Here is a 15671-nt window from a genome sequence, read left to right as displayed (position 1 = left end):
GCTGGGGAAATACTGTGTGTCTGGTGTGGTGGGATGATTAAATCCCACAGCTGGGGGTAGCAAATGATGGCTGAATTTGTTCCCAGAGTGAAGTTACTGCAGGAAAGTTACAGACTGATGGAGATGAAGAAGCTTTTGAGAGCCTATGGCATAAGAGATACCAGTCTTTTAAAGGACAAGCAGATGATAATGGTAAGGTACCAAGAGTTTAGATTTCTCCAAAGGTCACAGTGAACAGCACTTGGTGATTTATATTTTTTACCATTTGGATTGGGTTTTTTTAATATCGCCCCTTCATTAGAAGACATAAATATTTCCGGAGAAATTCCTCAATATCACCAGACAAATGTTCAGAGTTCCCAGGCTAATTCAGTCCCCAAGCCCTATTTTATCCCAGTTACACTTCAGTCAGCTTTTCTCTAGATAAAAGTTTTAAGCTTCCAGGTAACTTGCTTGATACAAACTGAATTCCATTGGTAAAGTCGTGTGTATAATTCCTTTGTTATCCTGTACATCCACAAACTAAAGTCCATTTCTGTTTTCTTCTTACAGAGGCTTGTGAGATACATTCTCAAACAAGATACCCCTACTTGCCTGGAGGATGCCTTAAAAATTGTGGAAGCCTACCTGCTGCCCACTGGGGAAGTCTATTTCCTGAGGATGATGGACCTGATTGACAAAGGAAGGGTAGGGAAATATTTCATGGCAGTTGATCCTGGAATTTACAGACACTGAGGCCTCTTGACAAAACAGAGACAAGTTGTATTGCTGAAATCTTATAAGCAGTTTGCATAAGTATTTTTAATTCAAATGATTAATTTGACACCTAACTGCCTTAGCAGCAATGTTTAGAATTGAAAATGATTTCTTTGTCAGAGCTTTATCCTTTTGTGGCAGAATAGGGTGAAAGTTGTGACCTGCAATACACCAGATGAGTTTGGAATGGAAGTCTCTACACATTTTCATGTATTGTTATTTACCCTCATGGCCATTGTGCAGCCATTGAATCAGAACAATAATGTACAGCTTTTCCAAATGCAAATGCCCTTTCCTTTTTAATATTTCTGTTCTAATTTTGTTTCTTTTTCTCCCTTCAGGGAGAGGAATCTCTGACTTTGTTAAAATCTCTGCCTCTTGCTAAGGCTGAGGAAGTTGCAGAGAGATTGACTCTGTGGGGAAGACTGGTGTTACAGAACAAAGCAGATGATCCTGAAGAGGTACCAAGGCTTTTCCCACCATAGAGTGTGCACACATGTTATTCTGAAAAGGGAGAGGTGTGGATATTTCCTGTGAGAGCTGATAGACTGTGGAGTAGACACATATTACACCTATAAAATATTTCCTGTTCTATAAAGAATATGTAAAATAACTTTTTGTTCCTTTGCTCTTCAACTGGTTGTGCCTTAGGCTTGGTAGTTGTTGTTTAAGAAGTTTGTGGAACATTGCATTGTGTTTTAAGAGCTGAAGCCCAAGTCTATTCTGGCAACATTAAAAAAAAAAAAAAAAAAAAAAAAAACCTCTTCCTTTCCTGCAGCAAAAACCACAAATGCTTATGACTAAGACACTGGTGGAAGTCCTCAAATTCTGGTTCAGCATTCAAAAAGGTAAAGGTACAATTTCAACATCTAATATCTTCCTTGTGTAAATGGAATCAAAATCTAATTTTTTTTCTCCTCCAACAGACAATCCTGTGAAGAAATATGAATGTGAAGAAAACCTCAAGTTGTTTGAAACACTTGCTGCCCTGCAGGTGGGTATTTTTATTGTTTTAAACCCTTTTTGATTGCTGTAGTTACTCCAGTTGTTCTTATCATATGGATCATATTAAAAATTAATTGTATTTACAACGTGCATGAAAAGGTTGTTTTTATTGTTAACTTCAAATTGATTCTAAGCCTAATCTACCAATTTAATCTAGTCTGGGAAAGTTCTCAATAAGAACTCAGTTGTCTATTTAAACCAAAAATTAGATACTGTCACTAAAGCCTTAATTACTACAACTTCAAAGAGCTCATGATAGAGTGCTGTAAGAATTTATGAACATCTCAGTACAGTGAAAAAAGCAATTTAAAGGAAGTTATATGGATACAAATATATAATTTTTTGTTGTTGTTGCAGGAGTATTTTGATATCTTTCTCTCAGATGAGGAATACAGGAACCCTTCACTGATCTCTGCACTTCTTGAGGGTCACATAAGCTCTTATGAACGTGTCAGATCTGCATCCAAGTCTAGAAATGTGCAAGCAGTGAATTGTAATTCAGAAGGTGGCAAGCCCAAAACCCCTCCCAGTGAATCCAGGCTGTACAGACTGGCTTTGCTCCTCCAAGTCTCAGAGCATGAACTGGGAGAAAAACTGGCCTTGAGAGCCCTGTATGATGGAAAAGTGGAAGTGGCTGTCAATATATGCAGGTAAAACTGCAGAGCTTTTCAAGATCAGCACTTTTAATGGGCTTCTCTGAACTATTTCTGCCACTTTTTTGAATTATGTAGAGCAAAGGAAAAGGCTTTTTGTTTTAGTTAAATAATTAGAAAATAATTAAGTAAAACATTAAGAACTACTGGCTTTTTATTTTTAACATCCTTTCCTTTCTTATTAGGGAGTTCTATGAAAATAGCTGGAGTGAAAAGACAGGGAAGCTGCTGTTTGCAGTGTGCCAAAGGCTTTGCCACATGCTGGGAGCTGATGTTCCAATGATCACTCCTGATGGGATGAATCTTCCAGCACTGATCCATGAGCTGGCTGGCCAAGCAGCCACACTGTGCAGTCCAGGTAATTCCTGCTCCCATTTACTTGGGTTCATGTTGGGAGCCCAGCTTTCCAACCAGAGTTCAATCAACCTGAAAACCAAGTGAATTTCTAGACCTGCATCTGTGAAAATAGGTGCTGCAATATTGTTTCCTTTTAATTGGCCAGATGAACCTTCCATTCCTGCTAATGATCTCAATCTTTTGACAGATTTAGTGTTGGATTGTCTGGAACTGTGTAAATACACTTCACTTGCCAAGGAAATTCATGGACAATGCCAAATGGACAGCTATGAATCTACAGCAGAGGTATTTTCTGTGCTGTTCACTGCATGTATTCTTTTCCCTCTCATTTCTCTAGCACTCTTAAATCAAAAAGCCAACAACACAAAAAAAAAACCACAAATAAAAATTAGCTAGAATTTCCTAGAATTTGTGTGTTCTTCAGCTTAAAGAATGAACTGATTTGTGTCCTAAAAGCAGTGCAGCTGTGGGACAAGCACAAGGAGCATTCTCCACTTACGTTTCAGTACAATAAATCCTGCTGAAAATAGGGATTTCATCAAACAGCTTCTGCCAGGACTGGCAGAGAGCTGGCTTGAAAGTATGGCAGGGAGGGTTTGGTTTTTAAATGAATGTGCTGTGTGAAAGCTTTCCCAAGAGTTCTGTAAAACTTTAAGATGCTCAAGTCCTTGAATTGCAGCTTTGTTTTCTGTTTAGGTCAAGCAGTGCTTTAGGCTACTTGAAATGAATGGGCTCTTACAGCTGGACTGGAGTAGAGCAGAGTGGCTGGGCTTGTTTATCCACAAAAAATTATTTTTCTAGAAAATGGTCCATTTGCAAAATGTTTGCTTCTAATATTTGGCCAAGAATGTTTATGAAAGCCTCCATTAAATTGAATAAGAGTACATTTTGGCTGTGCAACTAAACAGCTGCAACATGAAAGACAAATATGGCCACTCTAGTTAGGAAATGGATTTTTAGCCACTGGCCATTGAACAGAATTACTACTTTCAAATAGAACATCATGTTCTATTCCTGTATTCCAAACCAGAAACCTGTTATGGACTCATTAACTCTGCCCTTTATTGTGTGTACTTCTGACAATGTTCTTACTTAGACAACATCTTCTGGAGGAGATAAAGATCCTTACAAAGAGTGGACTTATGATGATTTCTTTAAAGAAGATGGGATAGTCCTGGATCCTCAGACATCTCTTCCAGTTGCATATGAACTCACTTCTGCTGTTCTGCCTATCTGTGGTGAGCTTGTTCTCCTCAACACTGACACAATAGAAAATCTGATTTTTATCTAGAAATAGAAATAATTCATCTCATGTGTGGAAATGATCACCTCAGAAATTTCAATTAGACAAACTCATGGTAGAAATACCCATCAGGGGATAAAGAATGGAAAGATGACTTTGGGTTTGGTTCCTATTTCCACAGATGGAGAGTTTAATATTGACTGTCTCATCCAAGGGATTCACACACAAAGTAGTTACTGAAAACTGTTGGATTCCTTTGTGAGTCTGAAAGATATTCCCTCTTAGAAAATAAATTCTGAGCAGACACAATTAAAAATAGCAGTAAATGGCTCTTGGGGCTCTCATGTCTCTATTTTATGTCCTGTGGTATTTTTAGGGTTCTCCCAGACTTGCTGGTGTTGCTGAGTTCCTGGCATGCTGCTGATGAGCATTTTCTGTCTTTCAGAGGACAAGCTGTACCCCCTGGAGTCTCAAAGCCTGGCACACAGAACGTTCATGGAAGGTATCACCCCCTGCTTGGGTGGGAAAGGACCTTAAAAATCACCCAGTTCCAGGGGCATGAGGGCAGATCCACCACAATGAAAGTCTAAAGAGACCACTGGAAAACATGAGGTTTAAATTCACCCTTCACAAGCATGACTGACTCATAGGGGGTTTTACAGGTGCCTACATGTTCCACTTAAAGCCATATTTTAGGGGGTGGTTTGGTTCAGCACAGAAATCACCAGTTTGGGTGCTAATTCCCACCATTCCATTTTTGAGCATCTCAAAACCTATACTTCAGGACAGTTCTACCACTGTGAGTGAAAATCAAGGCCTGTCCAAGAAGACAACTTCTGGTCAAAAACTCATGGATTTTGGACTAAAATGGGAATCTGTATTAAATTAAAAGCCCTGGGGATTTTAGGTTTTAAAGGGAACTAAGGCAAATCCTGAGTCATAACTCTCTGAGAGAAACTGCTCTGATCTTAGCTCCAAGAACAATATGCTTCATAATTACTTTCTGGGGTTGTTTTTGAAATATTTCACAGGACACAACTTCCTGCTGCCTGTTGGATCTCCCTTCTCTGCAGCAGTGCAGAACCTGCTGGAGTGCAGCCAGTTCCAGCTGGCCCTGCAGCTCACACTCTGTGCTTTTGGCTCCTGCCTCCAGCATGGCATTTCAAACACCATGGAACTGTCCCCGAGTCAAAAGGTGACTTTTTTCAAGTTTGGAATAGTTCTCTAAGGATTTGGGAGGCAGGGGAAAGGCTCTCACCATGACCTTCCTCAGCACCACTTGATCAGATGTTGAATCAGTTTGTGAAAGGAGCTGGTGGTTTCTTCCCTGTTTTTCATGGTCCTCTCCCTTTGCAAAGTGTGTTCAGAACTAAAGTTTATTCCTGACTTTCCTGCAGAGACTAGAATGAGTGCTAATTATGGTTTACTCTGTTCCTTCATGTTGCTTTAGTATGGGAAAAGTCACAAGTAGAATATTCAAGAAACATTTCTCAGTTCAAAAGCACTTGGAAAACAGAAATCCTTTTTCTATCTAGAAGAAATCTTTGTAAGGCTTAAAATAAATCTGAAAATACAATTACTATAGCACCTCCTACTATGCTGTAAATGACAGGAAGTTGAAGATTTGGAATTTATTTTTAATTAGATGCTGTTTTCTTCATACCAGCCACATGACAACGACCTGCTACTCACTGAAACCAGAAGCATCCTCATGGCTATGAAGGAGAGGAGCAGTTCAGTAATCAAAACCTCTGTCCTGAACTTACTGCACAAGGTAAGAATCCCCTGCAGAGGGAGAGGGAGCCACTTTCTTCTGCTCTACCTGGCAGCCACATGGAATTGTTTCAGCTGGAAAAGACCCTCGAGATCATGGAGCCCAACCCTTGAACTGAAGCCAAGTCCACCCCAAAGCATGTCCTGAGCACATCTCCACATCTTCAAACACCTTCAGCAGGGGTGTCTCAGCCACCTCCCTGAAGAGCCTTTTCCAAAGAGTCTGTGAGCCCCTTTGGGGCTGTTCCTGCTCAGTTTGCTCTGCTTGGAAGGTTCTGGACAGTGGGAGCCTCACTCTTAGGGGATCCTTTATGGTTCCAAATGACTGCAGTGGCCTTTAGGATCTGTAGGTATTCTCTATCTCATTTGAAATCCTGGATTTGTTTAGATTGGTAATTTTCCTAGGTGGGGAAGGTTTTAAAAAGCTCTGTGCAAAACCTGCAATTTAAACCAAAATAAACTATCTTTAAGGCAGCTTAGACTAAGGGAAGTCACTTTCAGACTGACTTCAGGATATTGAGATGTATAATTTTAAATCCTGAAATGCATTTTTATTCTTTTTCCTCCCTAACTTAAAAGACCCAATATATGTCTAAATTCTGGGGTATTTTTCCTGTGTTGCACCTGATACAAAGAGACCTATTGAAGAAATTAAGAAATTAAATAAATACCTAAAGTTTATCTTTTTTTTTCTCCCAAACCACAGGTGTTCAACTCTCATGTCATCGATCAGAACCTGGCCCTGGGCTATTGCACTGTTTTGCCCAAGGAAGAAATGTTCAATAAACTGTGGGAGGTCATAAACAACTCATGGCAGAATTACAGAAAAGTTTTGGTAAATTCCCAAAGCCTTGAGTTTCTTCAGCAAACAGAGAATGTTAAAGAGATCCTTCATTTAGGGCCCTGGGAGAGGAGCTGCCTCTGTACCACAGTGGGGAGCTGCTGTCAATATTAATGTGATTTTCAACCTCATCATGACTTATTCCCAAGCTTGAAATGATTTATTTCAGGTGCCATCATGATTGATATCTATGTTGTATTTTGGATAAGTTGTTTTCTGGCAGCAGCTCTCAAGAATGGAATGAGTGAATATTAAAATATAAAGGAAGATGGGAAGTAAAGAAATGGGGAGGGAGAGTAATGCAAATTCTGAGAAAATGCCTAAAAGGTACCTCTTGTATTACTTTCTACAATGTTAGGGAAATGTTTTAGAGAAAGTAAATTTTAAAGCAGCTTTGAGCTGCCAGCTCAGGAGGTGAGGTAGTCCTGACACCTTCTCTGAGATTTTATTTCATTTTACACAGTTGTGTGATCATTTATGAATTGTTTGAACCTCCTCTAAGGATCTCAGGATTCCCAATTTTCAAATTATTTCTTAGACTTATATTCACTTCCTTTCCCTTCCTTCTAGGCAGTAGCTCTGGTGGGAGCAGAGCTTGCTGACCAATATGGTGAAGCAGAAGAAAAGAGAAAATTCCAGGAACTGGTTATTGATGCAGAATGGGGCATCCAGCTTGGTAAATTTGGTGTAAGTTTTTATTTATTTACTTTTTTTAAGTTTTTATTAACTAATCAGTTAATAATGTCAATATAATCTGGGATGTGGGAGAGTTTTTAGGCAGATTAACCATTCAAATGTAAGCAAAATTGGGGTTTTGGTTTTGATTTTTCATTCTGCTTGTCTGCATAAATAAACATCAAAAATTGAAATGCAATAACTTGGGGGGAAGGGTGAAAAAGAAAATTTAAGTTCTTAAATTTTATTTAAGACAGGGGATAATGAGCAAATCCACTGCTCTTTCCTGCTCTGAAAATGTCTGGATTGAAACTAAAAGAAGTCAAAGCTTCACTGGATAAGGAATTAGTTTTGATATTGTCTAAAAGACTCTCTTGAGCAGATGAATGTTTTTATTTGCAGATTTCTTTTGAGACTGTGTTTAGACAGCCCCCAGTAAGGAAGAAAGAACTCGTAAGAGTGCTGGTACAGAACCCAGAAGTGGACACAGCTCTCATCTCCAATTACTGCAGGTACTGATTCCATGCAATCTGATGCTGTAAAAACAACCATGGCCACTGAAATCTATTTTGCTTTAAATAAATCCTAAATAATATTTAAAAAAATGCTATTCAGAATACATCCTGCCTTGGATTAATTTATGACACCAAAACTCCCAGAGAAATCACATTCTGTTCTTCCCTAGCACTTTCATGCTGGACAGTGATGCTGCACTGCAGCTCTCCATTGAAACCCTTCTGCTCCAGAATTCCAACACAAATGATGTTGAAGATGACTCTGCAGAAAGCAGTGAGAGGCAACCTCATTCCACATTACTGGCTAGAGCACTAAAAATAATCCCTCTGCTGAACAGCACCGAAGACCTGGTCATGAGCCTCAGTGGAATATTGTACAAGGTAAAAAAAAAAATAAAATAAAACAAAAAACCAACATAGCCACGTGCCTGGAATCTACATCTCATAATTGCTGCATGTCACTTGAATGACAGAGGAATAATTCCACAGAAACTGAAAAGGTTGTGTTTTTTCCAAATTTTCTTAAAGCTTGTAAATGATAAGATTCAGTTTTTTGCTTCTCTACAAAAGAAATGACAGCCACGTTCCTAAATTTCTCAAAAGAGAGGCAGGAATCTTTCATCCCCACTTCCCTTAAAAACTGACCAGCCAGAAAATCAAACAAAAAAGTCATTTCTAAATACACTGGAAGAACTCTACATTAAAAATAGGTGGGGGCTAAAAATGATATCTTGGGGGTGTTTTTGTTTGGTTGGGGTTTGATTTTGTATTTTGGAGGGTTGGGGTTTTTGTGGGGTGAGTTTTTTGGGTTTGGGGGTTTGTTTTGTTTTCAGCATTTATTGTTTGGTCTTTCTGCAAAACTCTGATGTCTTTTTTTAGGATTTAGGATTTAAGAAAGGGTTTTAGAGTTTTATGTCATGATGTTTACATCAACATAACACTGAAGAAACAGTAGTTGGTATTAAAATTGGGAAAAATCAACACACTTGTATGTTCTTATAAGACAAATCATGTAAGATCTTCTGAAACCAATTATTATTTTGAACAGCTGGATCCTTATGACTATGAAACACTGGAAATTGTCCTGAGGGTGATCCAAAGTGCTGATGAGAAGAACATCAGCATCCAGCTGAACCAGGTGTGTCCAGATGTGTGACCTTGCTAATGGCACCTCAATCCTGCTTTGTCTGTTTATTGATGGAGCTATTCAGCACTGTTGAAATTAAATTAATAATTCCATGTACACACCTTTCCCTCAGAAAACAGCCTCAAAAAAGTGATTTCTGATAATTTCTCAGTGATTTATATTTTCTTTTTTTTTTTCCCCGTAGGCTTTGAGTCTCCTCAAACATCTGAAGTCTTACACCAGGATTTCTCCACCAGTGGACCTAGAACACCAATATGTTTTAGAGCAGATGATTCCCTTGTCTCCAGCTGCTCACACCAGGCTGCCCTTTCACCTGCTGTTCTTCAGAACTGCCCAGTGTTTCTGGAACATTATTTGTAAGTTCAGGATCTCAAATTCCCTTTCTCTGCTATCTCTGACCTTCAAAGTGCCCCAGTTTATGTTGTATATGAACTCTAATTCTTCATTAATGCAGTTTTCATCCCAGCTGCTTCTGAAAGCACTTCTTGTGCTCCCAAACTGCTGCCCAGAGGAGCTAAGATGATAAATACATGTAGGGTTTGTCCTCAAATTCTTTCCTAGGATCTCCAAAATTTATCCACATATCCCACTCCCAGCCCGGTGGGGATAATGAGGATCAGATCCTTTTTCTCCCAATGGAGGTCCCCATCCACCAAGAAACTCAAAGTGCTTCATTTCACAGAGGAAGCTGCCAGTGGATTGTGAGACACTCACAGACAACTTTTCCTTTTCAGCTGCAGAGCTCAGTGAGGAAACCTTCCCAACCCTTCTGTTGATTTCCAAACTAATGAAGGTACAGTAACAGATTGAAGGAATTGATTTCAATATTATTCCTCACACCCCAAAATAAGAAGTTTCCATTTTTCTTTTGCATGATGTTGGCCTCACTGTAGAAGCTCTGACAACTCTCCATCTACTTTACCACTTGCCCAGGTTTCCCTGGATACCTTCCACATGTCTGCAGTTCGACATGTCTTTGAAAAAAAACTGAAACCAAAAATATTTGAAATGAGAAGCAGTGGCTGCATCTCCATTGTTAATAAGGAAACCATCAGAACTGTGCAGGCCCTCCAGTCCTATCTGCTGGCCATAGTCAATCCAGAGTGGGCTGTGGCCATGGCTCACAAGATTGCCCAGGAATTCCCCACAGGTGAGTTGCAAATGGGATGGGGAAGGAAAGGGACAAGCAGAGTGAGGTGGGAGCAAACATTTGTTCACTGATCCTGAGTAACACCCAGCAGAGCTGGAGCATGAAAGTGAATTCATCTCCTGCATCCAGTTTGGAGCAATAGGTTGGAAAAATACCCATTTGATGTCACAGCATCACCACCAAATCCTTTTCCCCTCTGCTTGTAGAATCATAGAAAGGCTTTAAGGTCCTTCCAGCCCAAACCTGGACCCCTTCCACTAGACCAGGTTGCTCCAAGCCCCATCCAACCTGGCCCTGTTGTCCTGCCAGAAGTTTCTCCATGTTCACACCATCTTCAGACAAGTTTTCCACCAAGAGTCAATATTTCAGCCCAATTTAATAATTTTCTCTGCTACTTCAATCCAAATAAATAATACATTTTTGCTCTTTAGACACAAAGTTTTTCCTAATATTTTAAATAGCTTCTAATTTTTTTTAATTATTCAAAATAAAATGGATATAGGATATAGTTTAAGAAGGATTAATGACAATTTATTTACTTCTTTCCCTTCCTTCTTTTTAAATCATTAAAAAGGTCCTGACCATGTCCAGGCACTGAAACTCTGTCTCTATCTAGCCAAGAAGTGGCTGAAGAGTACTACAGCTAAGGTAAGGGAAACTGCTGGCCAGATTGTTGTGAAGTCTTTACAAAAATCACAAAATACTTATGTTTGTATTTTAATTTTTGGTGCTTTGGGCAGTGGTGTGTAAATTGTACCATAACCAACCCTGATATGGGAGATACTCTTTGGGGAAGTGACCCCCAGAAGAATCTCCTCTGTCCTGGAACATTCTCCTGCAAAAATCAGGCTCAGTGTTCTCGGAGCTTGGACAAAAAATGAGCAGTTTTAGGGAAGAATCATTTGTTCCTTCTTCTCTTGAGTGCATTTTTATTGCTGCAGGAGAATGAGGTGGAATCTGATCCAGCTTTGATCAATAACATTATTAATTTTTGCTTACAGTTCCAAGACTCTTTAGATGTTTGCAGGGTTAGATATAAAGAGAATCTGCTTTGACTTGATTCTCAGGCTTGTTTTCACATGGTTTCCTTTCACAGGGAAAGGTGAATAAGAATCTCAGCTTTGATTATGAATCTCAAACTTTCTATGGAGTTGTTGAGGCACAAAGAGCCCTACATAGTTCTCTGTACTAATTCCCATGATCAGAGAGAATTATGCCAAAATTAAACTGAAATTAAACTGAAATTTGAGTATCCACGAGTTTTATTATTAATCTTTTTTTCTTCTACATTTTACCTCTAAATCTCTTGATTTTACCTACTTGTACATATTTTATTTGGCTCTTTCACAACATAGCTTTGCAGTTTATTTCAAAATACTTTTCCTAGCTAGAGCAATGTGGTTAATCCTCTCTGTCTGCAGAAAAAATACCTCTGGGTACAGGTGTGGGGACACCTCTGAAGAGCAGATCCTGCTGTCCAGTCTGTAAAAAGATGATTTTTCTTGTGCTTTTGAGTAAAAGAGGCTTTTTGATGTAAAACTCTGGTGTTTTACTAAAGGATGAGCCACATGAGAAAGCAGAAGTCTTCCAGAGGAACTTACACATGCAGTATAAGAGAGCAGCAACAGAAAATGTCCTGATAACAAATAACTTGAACACTGGGGAGCATCTAAAATCCATTGGGAAACCAGCAAATCTGATTGTTTTACTGTATGAACACCACAGCATAGACCAGAGATTCCAAAATCCAGCTGGCAGAGATTATCCAGGTGAGTCTGAGCAAAGAGAAGCTCTTTAAAAAACCCCAACTCTGGTTTGGAAATAACATTTTCTCTTCCTGTAGATATCCACATGGCAGCCAAGGAGATTGCTGAGATCAACAACGTGGACATGAACAAAATTTGTGACAAGCTGCTGGCCAAATGGCTGTGTCCAAGCACACCAGCCCCAGGGGTAAGAAACTTTGGGGCTTGAAGGAAAATGACCAATTATATAAAAGATGGGCTTTTTTTTCCTCCACTTGCTCAAGGAAGCTGAGGTTATTCTGTACAAACTGCCTGTAGTACTCATGAATGTATTTCAGACTAAAATAGCCCAGCAGTGTCTGTGGTGAGAAGGATTTGAAGTGTTTTTCCCTCTGTGTAAATTCAAAGCTTCCCTTTAGTGCAGCCAGCCTGAAGGGTAAAGCAGCTGTAAATACATCAGCCTCATCAAACACTGCTGTAAGCAGGGATATGACCCAGCTCTTTATCCAAACAATGGGGAAAACTCATCTACATTTTCATTTCTTTTTAAAGAAAACCCAAGAAATCTTTGGAGATGTACAGGAGGATGAAGAGCTCAGAAGGTGTGTGTGTGTTCTCTTACCTGTAATATGGTGAATTATTTTTAACTAGCCAGTTAAAAATGGCTTTTGCAAGAAACCTAACAGTGGGTGTGTGATTCAGAGCTCACTGTTCTTATTTTTACTTTCTGCTGACATCACTTTAGAATCATCCCATATTTATTTATACCACAAAACCCCACTGACAATAACTTACATCTGTAAGTTTTGAAGAGCAGCTTTCTGGAGGTTTTCCCCTCCCTTTTTCATACCCTTGCTCTCTTTTTGACAGTGAAATATTCACATTTAAATGTCAGTAGATGTGCTGTATTTCAGTAGCTGTTCCTGCATTAAAAACAAACCCATTTTTGCAGGGTTATTTACCTGCTCCAGTCTCGCCCTATGGATTACAGTTCAAGAATGCTTTTTGCAATTACAACGTCTGACACATCTGTGAGTTGCTAAATTCTTGTTTTAGCTTTTTATCTCTTATTAAAATCAAATGCTGCCTGCTTTACTGCAAGAGCTTCAACTTTTGGCCTTTGTGTTTTGGATGGTTTGTGATTTGTATGAGCTCTGTGTTTTCCTCCCTTCACCAACCTTTGCTTAAAACTGATTTTCATTGAATTTTGCTATTACCTCTCAAGAGCAGCCCTTGAACTCTGGCTTTTCTAAACCTGTTGCTGATATTATCTGAAACAACTTCATGAAACATTTGCTAGAGTGTGCCTTAAGCTGCTCTAAGACATTGGCTCACTTTGGGTGGAATGAAAGCAGAGTGGTAAAATTCTTTCAGCAGAACCTTAACCTCCACCTAATTACATTTGTGTTACTAAATATCACAAATATTTTTCTTGCCTGTATTAATAGTCTGAAATCTAGAAAACTAGAGGCTTTTCTACACCTGGGATGGTCCTTTCTGGTTGTTCAGCCAGCAATTGTGACTTTGGGACTGTGTTTTCCTCCCTCAGCCCTTTGGTGACACCCAGCTGACATTTGCTCACAGGACCAGAGCCTTCAGGTGTTTGCTCTACCTGGCAGACACCAACACTGTGGAATCACTCTTTAAGAAACCCATTGAGAAAGTCAAGTAAGAGGAATTTTTTTACATCTTAAAGGACACTTTTCAGTGTTATCCTGGGCTTGGATATGTGGATTAAATTATAAACATCACTTAACTCCTGCTTTGGGGGGTTTATTTTCACAGGTATTTCCTGAAGTGCTGCATTTATCTGGCAGAGTTTGAGATCTTGAATATTCCATACACTTATGAATCATTCCACAAGAGCCCTAAGGAAGGCATGATTAAAGGGCTGTGGAAGAACCACAGTCACGAACCCAGGGTAGGATTTTTAAATCTTTTGTAAATTCTGTTGCACACTCTGTGAATTGACACCCCTCTGCAAAGCACAGGCTTTCCTAAATCTTTTTCTTCAATGTACTCTGGAAATGACAGATAAAAGCTTTACCTTTTCTCCAATTAGAAGATAAAATACCACATTTAGATGGTTTAGGTTTTTTTCCTCCCATGTGTGCAATAACTTGGGAAGTGGCTTGGAAATGTTTGAAGATGATGAACTTCTGTTAAAATGCAGCATGTCCTTGCTCCCCTTCAGGCTGTGAGACTGGTGACAGAGCTGAGTTTAGAATACCAAGTCTATGATCCCCAGCTCTGGAATGGCCTCCTACAGAAACTCCTGGGCTTCAATATGGTGAGGAATTTTTTAAGGCTAAAACTCTGCAGCAAGGGGAGAAAAAGGTTGGGTTTATCCAGTGATTTGTGAAGAACAGGATAGACACAGAAACCATAAACCATGGTTACTCTGAGCTCTGAGATACTGAACTGGTGAAGATTTGAGGAATTTGAATTTTGATCTTAAATTGTTATACTTTGATTTTCTTAAAAACCTTTCAGAATAAATCCGGTAATAATAAATTGAAAATTTTATTCATATTATCATGAATAGGCACATTCCTGTGTGCAAATTTATACAAACTGTGCACACATGTATTTCCATGTGTGTACATATATACATGAGCCCCAAAATGTCTTTATGATGATGGAAATCCTGATTGTTGCCATTCAGAATCCTGTGACTGTCAAACATGATGTAAAGTTGCTGCAGCCTGAGGAGGTAACAGATGTACCTTGCAGTGTGGTTGATAATTTAATTTACTAAACTTCAGAGCAAATTTCCATAGGTGTCAAAGGAACACAGGTACCTTGAGAAACTCTAAGACAAAACAAGGTAAATGCAGTTCTGTACATTATTGACAAATCTTCAGAAACACTCAAGAACTTGATTTTTTTTTCTTCTTCCAGATTCAATATCTAAGAAGAGTTTTGATTGCAATTACTGGGATTCCTTCATTATGGGAGGTAAGCAAATATTGTCTGGTTCCTCATCTATTTCTTCACTTAACAGGATTTTGAAGTGTTTGTGTGTCAGCCATGGAAAGATTCCTTTGTAATTGCTGTTATTTCTATGACAGTGCAATATATCAGTAAACATTGGACAGAATCAGTCAGAACATTCCAAATCTTAGACTCTGAGCTAAGGAAAGCAATGTTAGGGAATAAATAAAAAGGAATATTGACAGGTTTCCTCCAGCTGCAGTGGGTCAGGGTGTCTGTGTTTATAACACATTTGGTTACACCTGGTTTTGGCTGTAACTTTTCAAAGGTTTTTGAAAATAAATCTTTGTTGCCGTCAGATTCCCAGCTTCAGCCGAGCCTGGTGCAGCATGGTCATGTCCCCCTTCCTCACAGGTAGGGTTGTACTCCCTGCCCTACTCCTGGAGTAACTTGGTTGTAGATTTACTCCACCTTGTTCTCTTTCTCTCTTTCTCAGCCTCGTGCCCACCAAGTCCCAGGCAGCTGCAGGAGTGCAGGGAGTGCTTTGTGCTCCTGCTCAGGTGAGGTCACAGCCCTGCCCCAGCCCTGCTCCTCAACATTTTCTGCCTGAGCCAGACCTGCACTGCCTTTGCAATGTGAAAAGCTCATGGTTTCCTTATTTCAGTACCACAGTGCTCTGACTTGCTCAAAACACCCACCAGAGCTCAGAGAGCCCAACTTGAACCAAAGTTAGCTGGGAAATAAATCAGGTTTGGGCTGGGAGGGACCCTGAAGATGATCTGGAGAGGGATCCTACACTGCTGTGCACACACATCTGTGCCAAAGCTCTGCTCTGGGCAGGTGGCCAAGAACTGCCCTCAAAACAGGCTGCTTAGAA

General features: G+C 39.6%; 1 protein-coding gene across 3 annotated transcripts in view; it reads left to right on the top strand.

Annotated features, from left to right (window-relative positions):
- Positions 1–15671, top strand: part of KNTC1 (kinetochore associated 1) — a 31418-nt gene that overhangs the window by 12067 nt on the left and 3680 nt on the right. For all 3 annotated transcript variants that reach the window (XM_059863340.1, XM_059863341.1, XM_059863339.1), the window contains exons 29-59: positions 87–192; positions 553–687; positions 1098–1217; positions 1535–1604; positions 1683–1750; positions 2119–2411; positions 2600–2772; positions 2959–3056; positions 3868–4009; positions 4460–4516; positions 5046–5209; positions 5681–5788; positions 6494–6622; positions 7199–7315; positions 7706–7815; positions 7989–8199; positions 8867–8956; positions 9150–9321; positions 9700–9758; positions 9899–10115; positions 10690–10763; positions 11674–11884; positions 11959–12068; positions 12413–12462; positions 12813–12891; positions 13410–13528; positions 13646–13781; positions 14055–14150; positions 14762–14818; positions 15154–15208; positions 15291–15354. In XM_059863340.1, the coding sequence (XP_059719323.1) occupies positions 87–192; positions 553–687; positions 1098–1217; positions 1535–1604; positions 1683–1750; positions 2119–2411; positions 2600–2772; positions 2959–3056; positions 3868–4009; positions 4460–4516; positions 5046–5209; positions 5681–5788; positions 6494–6622; positions 7199–7315; positions 7706–7815; positions 7989–8199; positions 8867–8956; positions 9150–9321; positions 9700–9758; positions 9899–10115; positions 10690–10763; positions 11674–11884; positions 11959–12068; positions 12413–12462; positions 12813–12891; positions 13410–13528; positions 13646–13781; positions 14055–14150; positions 14762–14818; positions 15154–15208; positions 15291–15354 (3690 nt within the window). The remainder of the gene's footprint in view (positions 1–86; positions 193–552; positions 688–1097; positions 1218–1534; positions 1605–1682; positions 1751–2118; positions 2412–2599; positions 2773–2958; positions 3057–3867; positions 4010–4459; positions 4517–5045; positions 5210–5680; positions 5789–6493; positions 6623–7198; positions 7316–7705; positions 7816–7988; positions 8200–8866; positions 8957–9149; positions 9322–9699; positions 9759–9898; positions 10116–10689; positions 10764–11673; positions 11885–11958; positions 12069–12412; positions 12463–12812; positions 12892–13409; positions 13529–13645; positions 13782–14054; positions 14151–14761; positions 14819–15153; positions 15209–15290; positions 15355–15671) is intronic.

Source organism: Haemorhous mexicanus, chromosome 19 (genome assembly GCF_027477595.1).
Source record: "Haemorhous mexicanus isolate bHaeMex1 chromosome 19, bHaeMex1.pri, whole genome shotgun sequence".
Taxonomy (NCBI): Eukaryota; Metazoa; Chordata; class Aves; order Passeriformes; family Fringillidae; genus Haemorhous; species Haemorhous mexicanus.
This window is presented reverse-complemented; position numbering and strand designations above follow the sequence as displayed.